Genomic DNA, 25,934 nt, shown 5'->3' with positions numbered 1-25,934 from the left:
GTGGATCCGGTGCATATTTCTGGTATTTTAGACATAAAATGCAAATGGGAACTCACCCTGTAGACGGCGCATACATCCACCCCAACCCTCCACACCCCCCACGACACAAATCCCACACCCTCCATCACACACATACAGCAACACAGCGACACAATCAATCAAACACAGTGACACACAGTGACACACAACCCCACACACAGTGACACGCAAAGAGACAATTTTATTTTAGACAGCATGTTTTTGGATGGTGGGAGGAAACTGGAGATCTCAAAGGAAACCACACAAAACTCCACACACACACACACACACACACACACAGCAACCAGAGTCCGTGACCGAACTGGGGCTCCCTCGGCTGTAATGTGACACCACTTGGCCACCCTTAACTTGTTCATAATCACTGGAAAAGGAAATATGTTTCTGCACATTAGATGAAAGTGGATTTTTGCTCCTCATACTAATGATGAAATTTTCCAGAACATAAATCTCTTAACATTGACTGCATTTACCTCAGAAAATCAAAAGCAAACCTGCCCTGATATGTACACAAAAAAGAAACTGTAAAAGTGGTAGGTTTTCCTTTTGGGAGTTTAAATATAAGAGATCGTGACTTGATTAAAATATTGAATAAAGTACACATAAAACAATCATGAGCACACGAGGGACAGCAGGAAATAAAAAACTTTATGACTCAGTGTGTATAAGCTTCATAAATGTGGACTATTTCTAAAACTCGCCTTTGAATTGACGTTTTGTTCGATGTTCTGATGTCGAGTCCTTTATCGATCTCTATGTTTTTTCTTTCTCTCACTCCGTCTTATAACATGCACTGTATGGCTCATTCACCTCGACTGGGAAGGTGTGACCGAAAAAAAAATCAGTAAGAACATTAGAACAAAAGAACCAGACAGAAAGAAAAGAGATAGAGAAAGAAAGAAAAAAGAGACAGAGAGATTGAGGGAAGAAGCACAAAACAAAGAAAAAAAGGAAAGCAAAGGAAACTGATCCATAGTGGCCTAAAGGCAGAGTTTTAGTTTGGTGGAAAACTTTTCTCTGCCCACACGGTGCGTGCGCGCACACACACACACACACACACACACACACAGGCATAATAAACAGGATTATATTCATCTATTTATAGAATAAAAAGGGCAAGTGAACAAAGTGCACAACTATACAGTTAGCTCCTCGAAAGATATCTGCGTTACATGCTTTTCTAGTCAATATATGAGATATGAGGAAACAACGTATGAGCATGAGAGAAAGAGAAGGTACATTATTGTACAAATAGGCAGTCTTCAGCAGTGAGTAATAAATCCCATCTTTTTCCTCGATGAAGGAATGCATTATAGGAACAGTGGAACTATGGCGGCTCATTAATCCTGCTGTACACGAGGAGCCAAAATTTCATCTCCAAAATATTTCATTTGCATCTGCTTCCAACCAAATATTAACTCTGCCATTTACTGTTTCCTTTACACGTGTTTTTTAAATGTTTTTAAATATACATCATAAAACAGTACTGGAATTAATGTTTAGACACACAGTCTATAATGCTTGGTAGTGTCCAGAAATGGAAAGATGCAGGAAGCAGAATGGACTATAAAGGTTTTCTGGGCTGCTTTTTTATTAATGAGGTTTAAATCCTTTCTTTTAGGCATTGTACTTCTTCCCCACTCTGTGAATCTGCTGGTACAGTGTCATGGAGAACGCCATGCCGAGGAGCTGCAAGACAGGAAATGACATCAGTGTAGAGTTTAGACTGGATAGAATAGATATTTAAAATGTCACTAGGTCACCTGCCATTTACCTCCCACCCACCAGCCATCTCTCCCCATCACATGACACATCCAAACTGGTGAGAGTGAATACTAATGTATGGTTTTCTCAAGTAATCTAACTGAAGCTTTTTAGTGCTCATGTTTTCTTTTAAAGCTCTATTTTTGCACAATGTCTTATATAATATACAGAATACACCAGCGGTGTCCAGTCTTATCCGGAAAGGGCTGGTGAGGGTGCAGGTTTTCGTTCCAACCAAAGCTTTCCGGATAAGATTGGACACCGCTGGAATACACACTGGTTGGCGCTAGTTAGTGTATTTGTCCTGATGCACTTTATGTGGCTAGGACAAATTACTTTAAGTCCTTAGCTCTGTGTTGTTTTATGTAGCGCCATGGTCCTGGGGAAACGTTTAATTTCACTGTATTACGTAAGCTATATAGTGATATATGGTTTATGACAATAAAATCTTCTAGACTTGACCATAAAGATGGACAAATTACAGAATTGATAATATGGGAACGGTTAGCACATGATGCCCAGACATTTTAACACCAGCAGAGGATGAAAGCTGGAATATAGGTCGCTTCCTTTAGCTTCGTCTTCTCTGCAATTTTAATAACTTTGCCATGGTTTGGCCTCGGCAGGTAGCGGAGAAATGGTCTCATTCACTCAGTTTGTGTCGAACCAATTTTCTTTGATCTCACTCCACTGAATCATCGCTGTAATTTCTCTCCATATTTTTGCCGTTTCAGATGCTGTGACTGCTGATTGTGTCGCTAAATACTCTTTATTTACAGGACTTTTATAGACAGGAGTCAAAAGTATTTAAACTTCTGAATTTTAATTTCTTTTTTGGCCATTCTACACTTTCCACTCTGTGAGCTTAACCTTCTGGGGAGTTTTGTAAGAGGCAACAAACCTCTTTTATCAACATACAAACACGAATACGAAGAAAATCAGCGTTTACAAAAGCTGTGTAAATCCTGTGTGAATTTTTTCATACAAATGTTTTACATTAACACCCAAATTTTACTTGATTAATGAATGAGGCATATTGTTTGCACTTATTCAGCAGGTGTGCGGATGTTTTAGTGTAGATGTAATTTAATGCTTTAAATACCTGTATGACCAGCACACACATAGCGATGGTGCCCAACAGGTGTTTGTTATCATCCAGCCAGTCCACCACCTTCTCGTAGCAGCCCTAGCAGTCAAAGCACAAATACACATTGAGTGCATTTAAATCTAATATTGACTCATGTCCAATAGTAACGATATCCCTTGTAGTTTCAATAAAAAAACTGGATTGTGAGAAAACAATAAAGTACTAGGAACGCCACACAAAATCTCGTTCTATAGGAGCCAATTCACCTTGAGGTTCTGAATAAATGGCCATAGATTTCCAATAGGCATTTTTTTTAATGCATCGTGTTATAGAGACTAATCCAGGGGTGTCCAACCAGTCAGAGACCAAAAGCCACATTATACACATGGGCACACATGATCATCACCTTTTTTCTCTGCCATTTTAAGAGCGAACTTGACACAAATTTTTTACTCAAATGATCTTGCTCCTACTGGGAACCTATGAGGTATTTTCATCCCACTCACATGCGTGTTTGATGAAAATACCGTATTGAACTCAAGCGAAGCGAACACGCATATTAAAAAGACACAAATACAAACCCCTTGGCCACCCCTGGACTAATCGGTTTAATGGAAGCACAAGTGACTTGATGTCTGAAAAAGTGATATCCACATAATACTGATTTCAATCCTACATTTTAATTCACTCCCGTTTCTTTCCTCAAACACAGAGAGAGATATCAGTCTAACAGTATACATGTGGAATAATCTGATTAGGCTAAAATCCGGGTATCAGATAATAGCTCACCCAGTGTGAGTGTGATTAGATCAAACTATTTATTTAAGCAGAAGCTGGTTTTATGCTCCAAAATAAATAAATAAATAAATAAGGATTTTGTGACTTACCTGAGACCAGAACACATTACTGGAATTGCGCCCACATTCTTTATAATGCTCCTGACAACAGCGGTCTGGGACCGTCTTATCAGGAAGGGCATCGTGCCAATCTGTGTGCCCACTTACACCACAACACTGCCACTGCAAAGAGAGAGAGAAAGAGAGAAAGGGAAAGAGAGTTAGGGAGAGAGTTTGGAGGTTGTTGCTTCATCCAAAATTCATGGGAACATTTGCTGAAATCAGTAACTGTTTTGCCACAGCTAAAATCTAAATCCTCTGCTAAAGATAAACACACACACACATACACATACACACACACAGTGTATTATATTCATCATCAGTCATGGACTAAAACCTATTAAAACCTCAGTGCTGCTGAATTCTTCTGCTGAACACCTTCACACACACCTCAGACTGGATGATGTTCCATGCGTTGCGCAGTCCGATGTTGTTGTCAGTGTTGTACAGTTGCAGACCCTCCTTCAGGTCCTGCTGTGCATTCTCACTCACCTGCAAGACAGTTCACACTTCTATCACTCTTATTCAGTCTGTGATAAAGCTGTTCCCTACACACACCGCAGTGCACTCGGTATACACCACACCACACCACACCGCAGTGCACACTGTATACACCACACCACACCGCAGTGCACACTGTATACACCACACCACACCACACCGCAGTGCACTCGGTATACACCACACCACACCGCAGTGCACACTGTATACACCACACCACACCGCAGTGCACACTGTATACACCACACCACACCACACCGCAGTGCACACTGTATACACCACACCACACCGCAGTGCACACTGTATACACCACACCACACCGCAGTGCACTCGGTATACACCACACCACACCACACCGCAGTGCACTCGGTATACACCACACCACACCACACCGCAGTGCACACTGTATACACCACACCACACCGCAGTGCACACTGTATACACCACACCACACCGCAGTGCACACTGTATACACCACACCACACCGCAGTGCACACTGTATACACCACACCACACCGCAGTGCACTCGGTATACACCACACCACACCACACCGCAGTGCACTCGGTATACACCACACCACACCACACCGCAGTGCACTCGGTATACACCACACCACACCGCAGTGCACTCGGTATACACCACACCACACCGCAGTGCACACTGTATACACCACACCACACCGCAGTGCACTCGGTATACACCACACTGCACTCGGTATACACCACACCACACCGCAGTGCACTTGGTATACACCACACCACACCACACCGCAGTGCACACTGTATACACCACACCACACCACACTCGGTATACACCACACCACACCGCAGTGCACACTGTATACACCACACCACACCGCAGTGCACACTGTATACACCACACCGCAGTGCACTCGGTATACACCACACCACACCGCAGTGCACACTGTATACACCACACCACACCGCAGTGCACTCGGTATACACCACACCACACCGCAGTGCACACTGTATACACCACACCACACCACACCGCAGTGCACTCGGTATACACCACACCACACCGCAGTGCACACTGTATACACCACACCACACCGCAGTGCACTCGGTATACACCACACCACACCGCAGTGCACACTGTATACACCACACCACACCGCAGTGCACTCGGTATACACCACACTGCACTCGGTATACACCACACCACACCGCAGTGCACACTGTATACACCACACCACACCGCAGTGCACTCGGTATACACCACACTGCACTCGGTATACACCACACCACACCGCAGTGCACACTGTATACACCACACCACACCGCAGTGCACACTGTATACACCACACCGCAGTGCACTCGGTATACACCACACCACACCGCAGTGCACACTGTATACACCACACCACACCGCAGTGCACACTGTATACGCCACACCACACCGCAGTGCACTCGGTATACACCACACCACACCGCAGTGCACTCGGTATACACCACACCGCAGTGCACTCATACACCACACCGCAGTGCACTCATACACCACACCACACCACACCGCAGTGCAGCACACTACAGAGTTACAGAACACTCTGTGTATATACATTGTGTATACATTTTAAAGTGTACTCTGTTAATTCTCATTACTTTCTTTTCTAACCAAAATGCCTTTCATAAGCATTATTTTAAACTGTCCTTGTTGCTGACTGAGAAATGCCACACAACATTTTGCATACAATTAAAATAAAATATCTAAACTTTCTTCATGTTCATATGAGATTTTAACAGAGACTGTATATGAGAGATGATTTGAGTTGCATGTCCAGGAGTCTATTTTCTTTTTTTTTTTTATTTCTGGCACATATATTTGACTTTTCTGGCAACTAAAGCTAGGAAGATGACAGGGAAGTGCAGCAGGAGCAGCAGCATTAGTAAACATGACCAAGCTGACCTCTTCTGTTTTTGTCGCTTTTGTCCGTCACAAATACTTTCAGAACCGTGACTGATCATGTTGCTTGTCTAAATCCACAAAATGACAGAGCGCCCTGTACAGGATGCTATTTGCTGCAGAATCCACTTTCTATTCAGCAGCCACTTTATTAGGAACTTGTACATGCGGCAGTACAACGGATTCAAAGACACATCAATAACTAAAAGATAAAGTCTTGAATATGACTTTAGTCTGTTAGCCGCTGCCAAAACAGGCTGGATTGATTGGTTCAGAAACTGTTGATCTGATGGTTTACAGAATAAGGCAGGAAATAAAATAACTAAATAAAAAAAACATCCAATGAGCAAATGTTTTTGGTTTTTTAAATGAATTTGACACCTGATTAATCTTTAGCATTACTGGATGTACATAAGACTTAATGTTGATGTGAATTTAAAAGTGTGAATTTTACCCAAACAAATAAACTGGATTTTTACTCCTGTAAGTGGCAAAGCAGACCTTCAGGCTCTCAGATGAAAAGTGAGATTTAAGAAGTGAACCAGATTTCCCTGCTTTGTGAATGTTTGTGCTTTACCTTATCTGTATACACAAAGAAGAGGATGAGGAGAATCAACTCTGCCAGCAGAATTATCAACAGGAAAATGAAGAACTAGACAGAAAAAACAACAAAAAACAAAACTTATGAAACATTCCTACATTTAGAAATTTCTATAATGTCGACGTTGCCTTATTATCCAGTCTATGATTTTAACAGTTATTTGTGATTGTTGTGGCCAAAAAGGCTCGATTTTATTTGCATATTTTGTGATGCATCCTGGCTGATCGACGACATGAATCCAAGAGTATTTTGGTGAATGCTAGCTGTGATGTCTTGGCCCAAATCTGCAGCAAATCTGTGGTAAATTTGAAAAACTGCAAGCTCCTCTATATATTGTGGAATTAATTTGTGCAATCACAAAAACAAGAGTGTATAAATGTGTATATATATATTGTATAAATCATGATTCCTGGGCAAGCACACTGCAAGAATCGGGGCTGTTCACTCACACTCAGCAACAGGCACTTGTTCTCCTTGATGGCACCCATACAACCCAGGAAGCCCGTCACCATGACAATGGAGCCCAGGATGATGACCAGATTGGCGGCCGAGAGAGAGGGGAAGGAGGGAGAGAATGTGGCGAAGCTCCCCTGAGACATGGAGAGCCAGATCCCTACTCCCAGTAAACCACAGCCTGATAACTGGAGAGAGAGAGAGAGAGAGAGAGAGAGAGAGAGAGAGAGAGAGAGAGCTATTACTTTTTCATAACTCTTACATGTATGCTGTATGGAAAGTAATAACCTTGAGCAAAACAAAAATTCAATTGTAGTTTAAAGCGAACGAAACAGAAAGAATGGAGCCCCAGGTGGTTAGTATTTCTTCTTCTCACACACACACGGAAAAATATTCCACCCACACACAGTATTTCCCAAGATTTATAATAACCAACAACAGCACCAATCTGTCCACCAGTTTCTAGCAGTTTTCACTGGGTCAGAAAGTCAGCTACAATTCATAAGTTTTATTTGTGGTGTTTCATTAACAGTGAGAAGAAATTTCAGACCTTTGCTCCCCACTAGACTTTTAGGTCATCAAATTTTCCAGAATTTTGATGAAAGAAATTCAAATTGTTGCATGAACATGCCACGACATCTCTGAGGGGTTTAAGTTTGGCCTCAGGTCCGGACAAAGCACACATTTTCTTCTGAAGCAATTCTGTTGATTTACTGGTTTGTTTTATTTTATAATCTTGCTGCATCGTCCGACTGACTCAAACGGTCACATTCTCTCGTAGACTCTTCTTGTTTCTTCAGTTGTTGCATGATGCACCCGTGCCACACCTCTGGGGTGGTTGGGATCTTGCTCTTTCTTGTCTCCTATCAAGCCTTCCAACTTACCTTCCTTCTTGTTTTTCTTTTTACCTTCCTTTAACAATTACAGCTTTATCCTGATCAGGACTCTGTGGTACACTGGGCATTAATTACGTGGGGATGTGGTGGCCTAGTGGTTAAAGGCGGAGTGCACGAAAAATGCTTCAGAAAACTAACAAAACAAACGTGTAGCCGATGAGCAGAAAAGGGTGGAGAGAGGGTTCAGTGCGCATGTCTGACATTAGCCGAAAGCAATTAAAAGACTCTGCCTCGGGTTCTAGGTGTTGAACGTCGTCTTCAACGTGAAACAAAGCTAAACCTTTCACGGTACAACACACACTACAAAAACACATTTGACCTGTATTACCATACAGTAATGAACTCAATTACTCATTGAGTTCATTTATTGATAAAAAATATCCCCTCGGCCAGCTGCCCCAGCAGGTTCCGCCATAATAGTTGCCTAGGTTGCGTATGTATGTGTGGGCGGAGCTATCAAAACAGGGGTGACACCCAGTTGGGTCAGGGGCGTGTTTGTATAGGTGATTTCAAATGTCAACATTGGCTTTCAGAGATCGTGCACCCCGCCTTTAAGGTGTTGGACTACTGATCGGAAGCTTGTGTGTTCAAATCCCAGGGTGACCAGGCTGCCAATGCTGGTCCCCTGAGTGAGGCCTTTAACACTCAAATGCTCAGCTACATAAATGAGGTAAACGTAAGCCGCACTGGATAAAGCTGTTTGCTATAAATCTAAAGAAGGAACACCCCATAAACACAATAAGGGAATCTACAGATGTACACTTCCTGCCATTTTGTAACAGCTAAACTAGGAGTGGAACGATAATGCAACAATCATAAACTAAAAATGATTACAAATCTGTTCTTATTGAAAAAGTAGAACCAACTGGTGTGTGAAAAGAATTCAACACAACTAGCTCTAATGCACATGTAGCCGCTGTCTCACTCAGATTTCATCACTGTTTTTTATTTTCTAGCATCAAAACTAGCATCAAAATGTAATTGTCTTCATGTGGACAAGCAAAAAGTCCAAACTATCCTATTTCTATAATCATTGAGCCCTCTATAATCATTGAGCCTTTGCGGTGTGTGCATTAAAATGTAGGCTTTTGCCCCAATTAATAGGTCCGCTGTACCTGAAATGAGAGGAAATTAGTGACTGCTGTAAGGCAGAGATGATTCTGTAAATGCGTTGTACTGGAAAACATCTCTGTCCTCTCACTGCTTTATATTATATACTGCTGTGTAGTCTCTCTCTCTCTGTCAGTCTCTCTCTCTCTCTCTGTCAGTCTCTCTCTCTCTCTCTGTCAGTCTCTCTCTCTCTCTCTGTCAGTCTCTCTCTCTCTCTCTCTGTCTGTCAGTCTCTCTCTGTCAGTCTCTCTCTCTCTCTCTCTCTGTCAGTCTCTCTCTCTCTCTCTGTCAGTCTCTCTCTCTCTCTGTCAGTCTCTCTCTCTCTCTCTCTCAGTCTCTCTCTCTCTCTGTCAGTCTCTCTCTCTCTCTCTCTGTCAGTCTCTCTCTCTCTCTCTCTGTCAGTCTCTCTCTCTCTCTCACTCTCTCTCACTCTCACTCTCTCTCACTCTCACACTCACTCTCACTCTCACACTCACTCTCACTCTCACTCTCACACTCACTCTCACACTCACTCTCACACTCACTCTCACACTCACTCTCACACTCACACTCACTCTCACTCTCACACTCACACTCACTCTCACTCTCACACTCACTCTCACTCTCACTCTCACACTCACTCACTCTCACACTCACTCTCACACTCACTCTCACACTCACTCTCACTCTCACACTCACTCTCACACTCACTCTCACACTCACTCTCACACTCACTCTCACACTCACACTCACTCACTCTCACACTCACACTCACTCTCACACTCACTCTCACACTCACTCTCACACTCACTCTCACACTCACTCACTCTCACACTCACTCTCACTCTCACACTCACTCTCACACTCACACTCACTCTCACACTCACTCTCACTCTCACTCTCACACTCACTCTCACACTCACTCTCACACTCACACTCACTCTCACACTCACTCTCACACTCACACTCACTCACTCTCACACTCACACTCACTCTCACACTCACTCTCACACTCACTCTCACACTCACTCTCACACTCACACTCACTCACTCTCACACTCACTCTCACTCTCACTCTCACACTCACTCTCACACTCACTCTCACACTCACTCTCACACTCACACTCACTCTCACTCTCACACTCACTCTCACTCTCACTCTCACACTCACTCTCACACTCACTCTCACACTCACTCTCACTCTCACACTCACTCTCACACTCACTCTCACTCTCACACTCACTCTCACACTCACTCTCTCACACTCACTCTCTCACACTCACTCTCACCTCAGTCTCTCTCTCCTCACTCTCCTTCACTCCCTCACTACTCACTCTCCACTCTCTCTCACTCACTCTCTCACTCACTCTCACGCACACTCTCACCTCACTCTCACTCATCTCACTCTCACTCTCTCATCACTCTCACTCTCACTCTCACACTACTACTCTCCACTCACTCACACTCACTCTCACACTCACTCTCACACTCACACTCACTCACTCTCACTCTCACTCTCACACTCACTCTCACTCTCACACTCACTCTCACTCTCACACTCACTCTCACACTCACTCTCACACTCACTCTCACACTCACTCTCACACTCACTCTCACACTCACACTCACTCTCACACTCACTCTCACACTCACACTCACTCTCACACTCACTCTCACACTCACTCTCACACTCACACTCACTCTCACACTCACTCTCACACTCACTCTCACACTCACACTCACTCTCACACTCACTCTCACTCTCACACTCACTCTCACACTCACTCTCACACTCACTCTCACTCTCACACTCACTCTCACACTCACTCTCACACTCACTCACTCTCACACTCACTCTCACACTCACTCTCACACTCACTCTCACACTCACTCTCACACTCACTCTCACACTCACTCTCACACTCACTCTCACACTCACTCTCACACTCACACTCACTCTCACACTCACTCTCACACTCACTCTCACACTCACTCTCACACTCACTCTCACACTCACTCTCACACTCACTCTCACTCTCACACTCACTCTCACACTCACACTCACTCTCACACTCACTCTCACACTCACTCTCACACTCACTCTCACACTCACTCTCACTCTCACACTCACTCTCACTCTCACACTCACTCTCACTCTCACACTCACTCTCACTCTCACACTCACTCTCACACTCACTCTCACTCTCACACTCACTCTCACACTCACTCTCACACTCACTCTCACACTCACTCTCACACTCACTCTCACACTCACTCTCACACTCACTCTCACACTCACTCTCACACTCACTCTCACACTCACTCTCACACTCACACTCACTCTCACTCTCACTCTCACACTCACTCTCACACTCACTCTCACTCTCACTCTCACACTCACTCTCACACTCACTCTCACACTCACTCTCACACTCACTCTCACACTCACTCTCACTCTCACACTCACACTCACTCTCACACTCACTCTCACACTCACTCTCACACTCACTCTCACACTCACTCTCACACTCACTCTCACACTCACTCTCACACTCACTCTCACACTCACTCTCACACTCACTCTCACACTCACACTCACACTCACTCTCTGCATATGTGTGTGTGTTACACAGATGATAAAACACAACCGGTCATTAAAATCGCTTCAGATGGCTCACTTTTATGGAACCACAGGAGTATTTTGAGGAATTCACAGAGCTCAGAGTTTTAATAACTAAAAGCACACTATTTACCCAGTGGATGATTTCTCAGTTATGTAACATAAAAAGACCCAAAAAAAACCCCCAAAAACAAAAGAACACTTTTTCCTGTATGTGTTTGCAGATAAAAAATAGAATGATCCTTGGTGAGGTGCTACTTGAATGATAACAAGATGACATCAGATCTCTCAGGTACAGTGTTATGTAAAACCTACTGAAATGCACAGCTACTGAAAAAACAACTCCAAACACACACACACACACACACACACACACACACACACACACACACACACACACACACACCTTAATGTATGATTTAAAAAAAAAACCCAAAAAAACAAGAAGCGCAGAGCAGCTTAGCCTGTGTTAAAATGCTCAGCATGCACTTGGGCTCCCGTGAGGACTCATGGTGAGACAGTAGACTGCAGAGAGTAGGATTAATGTGTCAAAATAAAAAAAATAAAAATGAAAAATCCAATTTTTTAGAAAGCATGGAGAGAAAAACTGACAAAAGATTCAAGGTGGAAAAGAAAAGGGGAAAAATCAGACAAGCACAAAGGATCTGTGCAGTTCAGTGAGGGTCTGTGATAAAGATTTTGTGTTCAGACTGCGTTAGCACGTGCACACACGCAAGCACATGCGCACACACACACACACACACACACACACACACACACACACAGACACACAGACACACAGACACACAGACACACACACACACACAGACAACCTTGAATCAGCTTAGAATATTGGGTAGGTGTGTGGAAAAGTGGAAAAGGCAGTTTAATGGTCCTGCTCAATTTAAGGCTAGATTGCTCTGGACTGTGGATCGATCAAAACCTTTTCTTTTAATGTGTTCTCCCAATTCTTTTTCTGTCTCTCTCACACACAGACACACACAGACACACACAGACACACACAGACACACACAGACACACACAGAACATAGATAAAGAGAATAAAGCAGAGAAAAGAGAGCACGGATTAATAAATAATGGTGGAGTCACAGTTAGAACAGTAGAAAAAGTGCTGCTTCAGCAGACTATGACTATACATCACTTACGCTTCTTAAAAAAAGAACCCACCACTTAGTGTGTGTGAGAGTGTGTGTGTGTGTGTGTTCTGTAAGTGTTGTATAGAGGTCTAGCTACTGCTTTAGGTCTCCTGAATTAAACATCAGTAAGAGGGTCATCAGGATCTCTAACGCCGAATGATTCATGAAAAATTAATCATCAACCATGAGCGCCACACACACACACACACACACACACACACACAATATTCATGTAAGTATATTTCTAAAAACACCACAAACCAAAGAGGACATAAAAAATGTACATTATTGTTAAGTACTTCCATTACAGAGGAGTGCAAAAGTTTGTGCCCCCTAAGACTGAAGAACATTTTACACATAGAGTTTCTTCTACATTTACTCAACATTGTGAGTAATAAATTGGTCAGTTTAACAGTTAAAATAATCCAGATGACATCAGTTCAGACATCTGCATCACCTTTATAAACGTAACTGTTATAATAAAATGTATGTCCAGACTGAGAATAACTTTTTATCTACTTACTTATAATACTGAATGTGATGGAGAGCTTAAGGAGAGACAGAAAGGCTCATTACAAAACCTATGATTATTCCAATCAAACGTCATAATGGAGAAAAAAAAGTGTGTCGGTGCCAGATGGGCTGGATTGAGGACTTCAGAAACTCCTCAGATTTCTACACACAAAAGGCTTTAGTGATTAAACAAACTCGAAAGAAAAACAAAGATACTGAGTGATGGATCTGTGGGGAAAAGGACCATCAGACGAGGATGGCCTGAATGAGCAGGCAGGAAAACTACAGTGATGCACATAACCACTCTTTATAGCCGTGGTGAGCAGAAAAGCATCTCAACACGTATAACCTTCAGAGACAGATGAGCTGCTTGTCTCACTACATTTCTACAATTACGTTTAATCCTGTAGTCCAAGGCTGTAAAAACAAAACAAAAAAAAAACACGTAGATAGACAGACAGAGGTACACAGAAAAACAGACAGACAAAGACAGACAGACAGACAGACAGACACAGATATACAGAAAACAGACAGACAGGGACACACACGCAGTCAGACAGAAATACATAGACAAACAGATACACACAGACAGACAAAAACACACGGACACAGATAGAGAGACAGAGACAGACAGACAGAGATACACAGAAAGAGAGACAGACAGACCGACACATACACACACAGTTAATCTCCAACTTAAACTAAACCACTGGATCTGCACAGTTCAGAATTAGTTAATGCTATTTTTAGGATGAACTGATGGCAGTCACACCGCATAGAAAATTCCAGCAGTGGTAAATAAACTCACGCAGAGTTCAATAATCACAACTTTAATTAAGATTTAATGCACTCCTACAGAGCTGAATTTACTCCTACAGTGTTAAAAAAGAACTCCTGCAGAGTCCATTTGTGTCTTAGTGGATGGAGAGAAACACTGCAGGAATGCAATAATCACTGGGGAATTCAGGAGATGACGGTGATGGGAACCGCCACGTTTCTACCCGTGTGTATCGGCAAGTTTCTAGAGTTTGGTCACAAAAGAATATTAAAAAAGGAAAAATACTAAATACAAATTCACATAGTACTCTAACACTTAAAGGAAAAGTGTAAGAGCAGCTCTGCTGTATGTGTTAGAGACTGTAGCAGTGAGGAAAAGACATGAGGCAGAGATGGAGGTAGTAGCGATGAGGATGATGAGGTTGTTTTTAAGAGTGATGAGGACAGAATTAGGAACAAGCACATCAGAGGGACAGCTCAGGTTGGCTGTTTTGGGGACAGAGAGACTAGATTGAGATGGTTTGGACATGTACATAGGAGGGAGATGGTTATATTGGTAGAAGTATGTTGGAGACGGAGCTGCCAGGTAAGAGGTCAAGAGGAAGGACAAAGAGGAGATATATGGATGTGTTAAATGAGGACATGAAGGTAACTGGTGTGAGAGTAGAGGATGCTGAGGATAGAGTTAGGTGGAAACTGATGATTCGCTGTGGCGACCCCAACGGGAAAAAGCAGACAATAGAAGGAGAAGATACAATTTTGTATGTATTATTGACTGAATACTAGTCAAGGTTTCCACAGGAAAAAGTGAAGAGAGGAGGAGCAGAGTGAGGGGGCGGGGCTTGTGACAGAAGACGATACACAGGATAGTTTTTTTTAATAAGCAATAACATTTTAGGAACAGGAAAATCTGCTTTCAGACATATCTGCTGTTCGAAACCCTCAACTGCTCAGTTGCGAACTCAACAGGAAGCGCTCAGGAAAATTATACTTGTGCCCCAGTTAAAAGCTTCTTTCTCTGTATGTGTGTGAGATATTTTCAGATATTTTAGTTTTGGGAGAGAGCTAGAGGAGATTTTGGGAGATTATGAGAGGATCTTATCTGACAGGAATTTTCCCAACTGTGCTTTGGGACATTTGTAAATAAACACTCCCCTCGTTAGCAGAGAAAAATGAGCCAAGATGAAACATCTGGTCTCGAGTCACATGATACGAACTAAAACGTCTCGTCTTATCTCTAACAGAGTAACGAGTGTGTTATTGTCAAAAAGGAGCTAAAGTGTGAGCATAAACAGATCCAGAGATATTATCTCACAGCTATTTTACTAATCCAAGGCATATATGTGCTGCTGTGTGAAACTAATCAACCTTGGGCTGATTAATTAAAAAAAAAAGACAAACTAGACTGCTGGATTCCTCTCAAAAGACAACAAATTTTAACGATTCCCACTGATTAAAGAACGACACCATTTTTATCTGTTTATAGTCAGTCACGTTAAAGCAGCTACAGTATTCCCTTAACTTCCACTCGTTATTCTTTGGCATGACGTTAATTAGACCGAACAATCGCATAAACGCAGATGCTACATAGAAAGCCTTCTGTTCTAAACACCCTCCTGTATCGAAAAACTGAATCCTTTACATTTACAGTATTTAGCAGACACCCTTATCCAGTATGACCCACATTTTATTTCAATTTATTTAACTGAGCAATTGAGGGTTAAGGGCCTTGCTCAGGGGCCCAGCAGTGGCAGCTTGGCGGAACTCATGCCCTTCCGATCAGTAGTCCAATGCTGACTTAACCACTACGCTATCACATCCCTTTCCTCCCTTCCCTCTCCTCTGTTGCAAAGCTCTAACACTGGAGGCTCCTTCCAAAAAAAGCAAATAAAGATCTACATTTAAATAACGGCAAACACAATCAGAGCTGATCACCAATCAGAATTGAGAATTTAATGTCCACTGCAAACATTTACATTGAAGAACATCACGTGTTGTTAATTGTGGAAAAGAAATCTCTGAAAATCTAAATATTCTTAACAATGCCAGTTGGAAGTTTTGTTTCTAAGCATGCATAGAGCATCTGGACACATCTGATGGACTGCAATTAAGAGATTTGTTTGCATGTCTGTACATAAATGAACAAAAAAAGAAAAAACACACATACATGCTGAACAACAAGCACATATTTAAAAACATTGTGAACACTGTTCTAGCATGAAGACTCATGAAGTGAGTACATGAAGCACATGAAGGATGGTTACTCACCCAGAAGAGCAGGTTGAAGAGGAACATCATGTATTTGACACAGCACAGGCACCCGCGAGCCATCCTCAGCTTCTCCAATTCTAACAAGAAAACAAAGGACAAGTCCAGATAAAAGACCAGAAACTTCCCTCCACATGCCCTCCCACTCTGCCGCGCTGGCTTCTCGCATGTTGCCGCCGTTCCCTCTACGCTTTCCTCTGGACTCGGCTGAGTCTGGACCTTGGAGCGGCGAGAGCCGTAGAAGGCGCCCACAGCCAGTCGGTGCCCGCGGTGAGCAGCCTGGGCAAACTCCAGCTCGGCGCTGTCCAAGGACGGACTGGGCTGTACGGCCACAGCCACGCCACTCTCACAGCGCTCCATCCTGAATAAAACACTCACACAGGCATCGTGTAGAAGACGCAGTGCACAGTGTCAGACTGCTGTACATACTCCAAAAGACATCCTGTAAATCCTGTAAGTTACACTCGGTGTGAAGCACACGATCAAGAGCTCCGCATCCTCCCACTCTTATTCTCCCAGAAAGCAGCTATAGAGCATCTTTCTTTTTTCTAGGGTAAAAATGATGCTTTCCACTTCTCAGAACGCTCTCTCAGCGATCCTCTGAACAACTAATGCACCACCTCACCTCGCTCTCTGCAGCTGAATGTGCTCTACTCACTCTCTCTCTCTCCTCTCGGTCTCTCCCTCCACTTGCTCTCTTTCTCTCCCTCTCTGCTCTGCCTCCTCTTGGTCTCTCTCTCTCTCTCTCTCTCTCTCTCTCTCTCTCTCTCTCTCCTGCTCCCCCCTTCTCTTTCTCTCTGCTCTGTCTTCCCTCACTCTTCCTTACTCCCTCTCTCTCTGCTATTTCCTCTCTCACTTCCATCCTTCTCTCTCTCTCCTCCTCTCTCTCTTCCTCTTGGTACATCTCCTCTCTGTCTCTCTCTCGGTCTGTCTTTCTCTATGTCTGTCTTTCTCTCTCTCTGTCTTTCTCTCTCTCTCGGTCTGTCTTTCTCTCTCTCTCTCTCTCTCTCTCTCTCTCTCTCTCGGTCTGTCTTTCTCTCAGTCTCGCTCTCGGTCTGTCTTAATCTCTGTCTCTCTCTCTCTCTGTCTGTATTTCTCTCTGTCTGTCTTTCTCGGACAGTCTTTCTCTCTGTCTCTCTCTCTCTCTCTGTCTGTCTCTCTCTCTCTGTCTGTCTCTCTCTCTCTGTCTGTCTCTCTCTCTCGGTCTGTCTCTCTCTCTCGGTCTGTCTCTCTCTCTCGGTCTGTCTCTCTCTCTCAGTCTCACCCAGGGAGTGCGAGTGGTTTAACTGTCCTTCCTGTGGAGTTACATCAGATTCCTCAGAAGTGGAGATCAGAGTTAAGTGGGGGAAAAAAATCTATTTTACATTTAAAATGTTTGAATACAGAGGTCTTGACTTTACCTCACAAATCCAGGTCATGGAAATGCAGTAGGGCAACACAGTTCCAGCTGGAGTACGTAACGTTAGCGAGTCAGTAATGAAACATCAACTAAATTCCTTCCTTACTAAAATCCAAGTAAGCAACTAAATTAACACCAATGAATAATCGGATTACATTTGGATTACATTAATTACATTTTTGTCTTGTAGCCATGAACTATGAACAAAAGAGACTTCGATTTTTCAACTGATGAGGAGAATAAACAGTCCAATAATCTTTAATCAGAGTTCATCAGACACCGGTGAGAGTAAACGACTGCTTTCTGATCCATTATCGCTAGCTCTGGAGCTCGTCTCTGATCTGATGAACGTCCAGCAGCTAAAACATTTACATAAACACCTGTAACTGGACAGAGACGTAACTGGCTTCGTACGTGGATAACTGGAGCAGCTACAAAAGGTTTTATACAAACGTGTTTATAATTTCCTGGCTCCTTCGATATAAATTAAAAACGGTTTAGTGAGTGAGATCTGACTCCAGTTTTCAGATACATACGTTATACAGCGAGCTGTGCTTAGGCTTAAAGGAGAGACTGATACAGTTAGTGCTTTTGTTAATATATGAGATCCAAGATCATTCCAAGAGAACAGATAAAGACTGGAAAACTCGTGTCAAAGCGACACAATGCTTTTTTAGTTTTTTAGTCAATTTTGAGACTAAAATTATTTTGTAGTAGTTTTTCAAGAAAAAGGATAATAAATTAGTAGCATTTCCAGAAATTAAGTCAAAGTTTGAATAAAATTGCAATATTTTTGAAAAGAAAAAAAAAAGGTCAATATGTTGTAATTATATTCAAACTTGGACTTAAATTAAGACTTTTTCTGGTTTCAAGGAAGTTTTATATGCTTGTTAGATTAAAAATCTTTGAAAAGATATGTCCGTTTGTCAGGTTAGACTGATTGCTTCTTTTTTTTCCCCAAACCCAAAAGTTACATACTGCAGCTTTAAAATCTGACCGCAGATTTAGTGTGTCTCAGGAGGTGCGAGGAGGAAGCGATCTGTCTGGTGAAGAGCCCAAGGCTGGTGTGATAGGTGCAGAGATCATACACACTGCTGTAAATTTATTACAGCTGAATTCACAAGGTTTCTGCTTGTCAGGACAGACAACACCTCCGAGGTCCCCTGAAGCACAAACGCAGGAGATGAAACAAACCTGTGTGTCAGCGGCTTTGCTATTATTCCTTTCAACTTCTATAAACGGCATTTGAATTGGTGCTATTTACACAACTGATTTTCTTACCATTATACAACCACAGGCTGTGTCTTATTATTTTGTTCTAGGAATGGACTGATTTGAGGTTTCCAGCTAACACACTGATAGCTGAGCGAGCTGCTAGATACTGATCTGATGCGTAAATCCGTGCTGTTCACATGCTGGAGCCCTGCAAGATTACTGCAAAACATCAGAAGTGTGTCGGCAGCTTGCTTAGAAAATGATTTGTGTTGTTTGCACAAGCTGTGTACTGTGTCAGTTACTGCAGTACAATACAGCATAAAAAAGTCAGTGGATAAGATAAGAAAACAGGTCAAATCTGAACCAGTGAGTCAGGCAAGTGAACTATTTTTAGGAGAAAGCATGCAGCATATAGGGTGCGCGCACACACACACACACACACACACACATATAGAGTTATATTCATCTATTTATAAGAATAATGTGCTCTATGGCCAAACTAAATAAATAAATAAATACATAGATAGATAGATAGATAGATAGATAGATAGATAAAGTTGTTGATTAAAATAAATAAATAAAATAACTGTAATAATAATAATAACATTAATAATATTAATGGATGCTATAGTTTTATTAGACCGGACATTTCTCAATTTTTGGTAAAAATGTTTAATCCAGATTAAAGTTCCTCTTTAGACTTTGAAGCAGAGGCAGCATGTAAAAGAGTGAGAGAGCGAGAGAAAAAAGAATGAAAGAAAGAAAGAAAGAGAGAGAGAAAAAGAGAGAGAGAGAGAGAGAGAGAGAGAAAGAGAGAGAGCGTGAGAGAGACGGCATAAAACTAGCCGGTTGCACGAATCTCCGATGACCTTATGTTTCCATGACAATAAACTCAGGGCCGTCAGATTATGGAGTTCATCTCCATTTCTTTCAAAATCTATAGTCAATAATAAGAAGAGAAATTCCAGCAGTGTGTAGAGCTTTCTTTTTTTACCAGACAGCTCTGTACAGCAACAAATCCATACTCATCGTCATCGTCTCCTTTCCCAAGTGAACTCAAGCAGAACTAATATCACTAGCGCTGCATTCGGACATATTAGACCTAGCACCATGTATCAGGTGTGTGGAACAGGAAACAGTACAGACTACAGGATGGTGGTTTGAAATGCACACAATATGATAAACAAGTGTAAAGATAAAACGAGTTCCACCTCCTGGGAATGGACGGCTGGGGCACCGTCAGGATTCTAACGTCCAGCCAATTCTTTTCTGTTGTATTAAAAAAAAAAACCTGCCATGTTCTTCTGTGTGTTTGACAGCTTTTATGTATTATAATGTTAGGACCATGCCAGCAGTTGGTGCACAGTTGGTGCAACGGTTTACAGTGTAGTTGTAGCCACTGAGCAGAGAAATGGAAACTGCTGTAGGGTAAATTAGGGCAAGTCCAGATGGGAGGGTAAAGAAATTTTTTTTTGGTGAGTTGCCAGAAGGGATGAAAGCCCTGAACAAAAAATGATGAAAACAAAACTAAAGACAGGCTGATGATAACAGAAGGAGATGCATTTTAATCAGTAGTTTAAAAAAGGTCAGAAGTGAGGTAAGTAAAGTCATGGCTTGTCCTGACAGACCTATGTGATTGCTTTAACTTTACAAAATGATTGCTGCAAATTGAAACTACAACCAGCGCTATCACAGCCCCATAGGGGAACGTTCACACTGCCCCATTCACACTGCCTCAGGAGAAGCAGGGCAGTGAATGAGATGCCAAATCTCTCTCACTCACTCATTTTCTACCGCTTAGCCGAACTATCTCGGGTCACGGGGAGCCTCTCAGACGTCATCGGGCATCAAGGCAGGATACACCCTGGACGGAGTGCCAACCCATCGCAGGGCACACACATACACTCTCATTCACTCACGCACTACAATTTTCCAGAGATGCCAATCAACCTACCATGCATGTCTTTGGACCAGGGGAGGAAACCGGAGTACCCGGAGGAAACCCCCGAGGCACGGGGAGAACATGCAAACTCCACACACACAAGGTGGAGGTGGGAATCGAACCCCCAACCCTGGAGGTGTGAGACACCGGACACCGGGATCTTGTTTTATAGCAAATAATCTGAGATATTATGGACAATATTACGCACAGAGAACTGTATTAACCCTCAAACAAAGCAACTTTTTTCCCCCCAACAGCTTCAAGAAACATCACTACACTTTTACGACATAATTCACTATTTCTGATTCATTTTATTTATCTGCTGTTTTAAGAAAAGTCTTATCGCTATATGGCCTTTACACCTGACCATGCAGTCACAGATTGTACTTTATCTAGAATCAGAGCCATGTGTGACAAAGCCTACACACAGAACTCTCTATTTAGGCTAAAACTAAAGTATTGATTAATATGAGCTGCTTGCTACCTTGACCTTGAAGTCCTTTTGTTATATAACTGCAACTTTACCCTATGAGGTGGGTGACTGACAGCTATAATGGTAAATGATGCAAATTTGGGGCAATAGCTTAGTGGAGAAAAAAAAAAGTCTTTCCCAGCAAACACCTTTTAATTTGTACTGTAAGTAATAACTAACGAGGAGGCGATGAAACATCACTCTATTGTTTCTACTTTATAGAGTATGCTGTATGAATATACTGTAGTGTGTGTGTCTTGTACATTGTGTATATCGTGTGTATCGTGTGAATTGTGCGCTATTGTGTCTTTATATGCATGACAAATTCCTTGCACATTTGTACATGATTCGTGTTTATAATCTGCGTAACACATTGTGTACTAATGTTAATCATGCTACAGTCTAATTTCTTTTTTTTTTTTACTTTTTAAGCTCCAAGAAGTTTATTTGTTGAGTCTTAATTTTACATTTGTGCTGATGTGGGTGTTCGGGTAGAATCAAACCCCTCTATCAGTGAAAGACCTTTAATTCATTCTTTCTCACGCTCTCTCACACATATACACACATGTATGCACGCACAAACACACACAGAGTCAGATGCAGAGTCAGAGAAACACACACATATGCACACGCAAACACAAAAACACACACAGAGTCAGACGCAGAGTCAGACGCAGAGTCAGACAACGAGTCAGACGCAGAGAAAGTGCTGTTGTTTTTGGATATGAATTTTCAGAACTAATCAAGACAAATAAAGCATCATATATCTTAAATCTGAGGCTTAAATCCTGGCACAGCAGATGGTCGGTCACTGTTTGGTTCTGATTTCAGGACTTTTTATTATTATTATTTTTTTTTTAAAGCACCCTATGTCTGTCTAACAAGTGACTACCTCCTACCCAGTCGTCCTCACACGTCAACACCACCAACACACACACTCTCGCGCTCTCTCTGAGCTGTTCTTTTGAGTCCTTTCTGTGGTAATTTTCCATCTTATTTCAGAAACTGTCTAAAAACACTTCAGTATTCAGTATTGTGGCGGTTGCTAATTTTTAATTATTTTATTTGCTAGCACTCTCTGTGCCTTGAAACCCTACGCTGCTGAATGAACCCTTAATCACGACTCCTCTCTCTTTTACCTTTGATCAACTTGACAAAAGGTGAAACCTGGAAAAACACTTCAGATGGTGAAACAGTGTCAGTTACATCCAGATTTACATGAACAGAAATAGCTTTCTCTATTGCACTGTACGTCGAACAGGAACACTTCAGCAAGTCTGGATACTCCAAAAAGTGCAAAAAAGAGAAAGAGATAAAGCTGCATTTATAGATTTTGTACTGACTGCAGCACAGGAGCACGGCAAACTTTATGACCGCAGCCATCTGATTACAAACTGAAACCCTCCGATTCAATGACCGTGTGAGGACATCCGGCTCAGCTTGCAAGACTGTAGATGATTTTAAACACGCTGCGCTTGTTAAACTGCCTCCTTAACCAACACATTCTTTACAGGAAGATTATAAAGCAAAGTTTTACCATCATCATCATACTTGTATGTGGTTATGACTAATAAACCAATCACTTACAGTGAATATGTTCCTCATCCTGAAGGCCACATGTCCTGCATATTTCAGTGTTTTCCCTGCTCTGAAATCCCCTGATTCAACTAATCATCTACTCATCAGTCCTGTAGGAGTGTTAAAGTGTGGAGAACAGTAACATGTCGTCGCTGTCAGGCGGAATCCTCGTATCTCCAAAACCGTTATTTTTCAGGAAATTAAAAAAACGCCGTACCTTATCTGCAGTGCACAGGGTTTAGTCCACGTTGCAGTGGATTGTCTTGCGCTAAATTCCTGCCCTCGGACGAGCACCAGAACTAGCGGGGGTCAAGATTTTTTTTCTTTGAGCCCAGTGTTTTGAAGACATTTACCTCAGAAGACGTGTTGATTCGTTGCGACTCTTCTTGAGGAGAAATATGCCGTGAAGCTCTCCCGCGGAGTGAGGAAGAGGTGGACAGTTGAAGTGTCCAATGGAGTTATGAGATTTGCTTTAGATTGGTTAATAACTTGTAAAAATAACAGACCCACGTGGGGACTGACCAATAGCATCGATATGTGAAAAAATAAGAAATTGACCAAATTTGGACATACGAGGTTTCCGCCCGACAGCGACGATGTGCAGGACAGGGTGTTAACCTGTGTGTTCAAGAAACGACATGGTGACATTGTCTTGTTGGCTGAACCACGTTCATGCTTGCGCTGGTGTAAGACTTCAGTCTTTTCTTTAAAAAAAAGAACGGAAGAAAAATCACAGCTTTTTACAGGAGTGTAAGTTGCACAGAATCTCAGTTCAAATGTGCTTACATATGCAACACTGAATATTTATGATCAATCTCTAGCTGAAGGTCTATTGTGCTTCTGAATAAATTGAATATTGTTACAGGTACATAAACACTGATTTTTTCATAATGAGACGTTTCTACCCACTTCCCAGTGACTAAGCAATGACCTCTGGAACACTAGCCGCCCACTCCCATATGCACATACACACAAACACAAACACACATGCGCGCACACACACACACATCTATCATTACTAATTAATCGTCTCTCGCAGTCTCCCTGATGCTCCTGGGTGTTGCTGCACTTCCAGGCCGGAGTGTGAGGAGGTGTTCGACTGCGTGCTTGTCAGAGTCGACAGACTCGATCCGAACTTTATGTAACGTCTCTAGGGGGTCGGACCTCTGTGGCTTTACACGAGGCAGCAGAAAAATTCCAGCTCTACTAAAGTGTGAGAATGTGTGTGTGTGGGATGAGAAGCAACTTTAATGTGGTCCAGTAGTTTAGATTAAAAATAAAAATCACTGGACAAAAAAAAAAAAAAAAACACAACTCAAACCCAAAGCAGCCTGGTTTAAGTCGGAGGCATCAGCAGCAATCTCTTTACAAAAGCAGTGCAGATCGAGTCTTGGTTTATTTTCTTTATATAACAGTTATCTCAGGGCCAGTAATTTGATTTGACCAGCAGCGAGAGTGCTTATATTTGGCTTAAGGATGTTTCTGCTTCTGTGTGTCATTAAATCTCGCCGTCAGATCGCCATCTGGCTTCATAGAACATGATCAAGCGACTGACTACTTATAGTCAGTGTTTCGCTACACGCTAGATATTGTAGCGCTACTTAAACGGAGAGTGATTAAAGAGAAAAAACTTACACCCTGGTACAATGACAACACATGAACTTTAAAAAACACTAGGAAATTAGAACGTAAATTAGAATGGCGTCAAACTAAATGATCAGTATTTTAATTAGCATGGAAGGAAAGCCTTCTGAGCGACAAAATGTCTCTTAGTGCTGACAGATCGGTGTTTTTCTCCAGCCTAATTAAAAATAACTTTATTTAACAGTGTAGCTAAATTAAACTAGGAATAAAAAGACTGTCGAAAAGCGCACACCATTTATTTGTAGCAGTAATGACTTCAATGGAAAACGATTATTATCAGGCAGAAAATTCAGACCTTCAATTTGATCGAAAATACTGTAGATAATAATATTACTACCAACTATTACCAGTAGCTACCGAAGCCCTTCTAAAAATAATCCATTCTTCCCTTAGCACTGGCTATTTGCCGAAATCTTTTCAACTAACGGTTATCAATCCAATCCAGGTGTCCGACTACAGACCAATATCAAACCTCCCCTTTATCTCCAAGATCCTAGAAAAGGTTGTAGCATCACCTCCGGCTTGCTTGTTATTGAGATAGATGCTAGAGATATATAGTAGCTTAATTTAAAACTTTAAATATTTTTATTGTTTTTATACTTATGTAAAGCTGCTTCTAGAAAATGTGAATTGTTAAAAGCGCTATTTAAATAAATTGAATTGAAGTAGAAAGTGCGTTACACTGAAACCATTACTACACTAGCATTAGCGACATAATCAGAGCACATGGCTAAGGATACATTTTTCATTTAAATAACTTCTTATAACGCTTCAAGTACAAAATCCCGTCAGACGAGGATGAAAATGTGTAGCTTCTTCAGGATTTCCGCATGCAAAAATGAATTATTTGGTCGTATTGTGTCTGAGATCTGAGTTCTTCAATACAAGTTGCTTACTAACATTCTTCACTGCAGGGGCTCAACTCACCAGTACACCGAGAACGGTGAAGAGGGGCATTTCAGTTACTTGAGCCTTATAGTTCCTATCAGCTTGAACCGTTCTGCTCCTCCGAGGTTTTCACTGGATGGTTTTTATTTTTCTGTGTAAACTCTACAATTTGTTGCGTGTGAAAATCCCCAGACAATAGCACTTCCTGTAACAT

At 42.1% G+C, this 25,934-nt stretch overlaps 1 protein-coding gene across 2 annotated transcripts in view; it reads right to left on the bottom strand.

Moving 5' to 3' along the window:
- Positions 1-200: 200 nt before the first annotated feature.
- The window catches only part of tspan9b (tetraspanin 9b), a 35,089-nt gene continuing 9,355 nt past the window's right edge, over positions 201-25,934 (bottom strand). The window contains exons 2-8 of one of the 2 annotated variants that reach the window (XM_060889127.1): positions 16,583-16,662; positions 7,259-7,450; positions 6,786-6,860; positions 4,174-4,275; positions 3,775-3,906; positions 2,903-2,986; positions 201-1,725 (exon numbers count right to left, since the gene is read on the bottom strand). In XM_060889127.1, the coding sequence (XP_060745110.1) occupies positions 1,654-1,725; positions 2,903-2,986; positions 3,775-3,906; positions 4,174-4,275; positions 6,786-6,860; positions 7,259-7,450; positions 16,583-16,645 (720 nt within the window). In that variant the 5' untranslated portion in view covers positions 16,646-16,662 and the 3' untranslated portion in view covers positions 201-1,653. Of the gene's footprint in view, positions 1,726-2,902; positions 2,987-3,774; positions 3,907-4,173; positions 4,276-6,785; positions 6,861-7,258; positions 7,451-16,582; positions 17,163-25,934 lie in introns of those variants that run through there. The other variant, XM_060889126.1, reaches the window with a different exon arrangement.

The sequence above is a fragment of the Tachysurus vachellii genome, chromosome 16, assembly GCF_030014155.1.
Source record: "Tachysurus vachellii isolate PV-2020 chromosome 16, HZAU_Pvac_v1, whole genome shotgun sequence".
Lineage (NCBI taxonomy): Eukaryota > Metazoa > Chordata > Actinopteri > Siluriformes > Bagridae > Tachysurus > Tachysurus vachellii.
The sequence above is the reverse complement of the archived record's forward strand: the minus strand, read 5'-3'. Positions and strand labels throughout refer to the sequence as shown.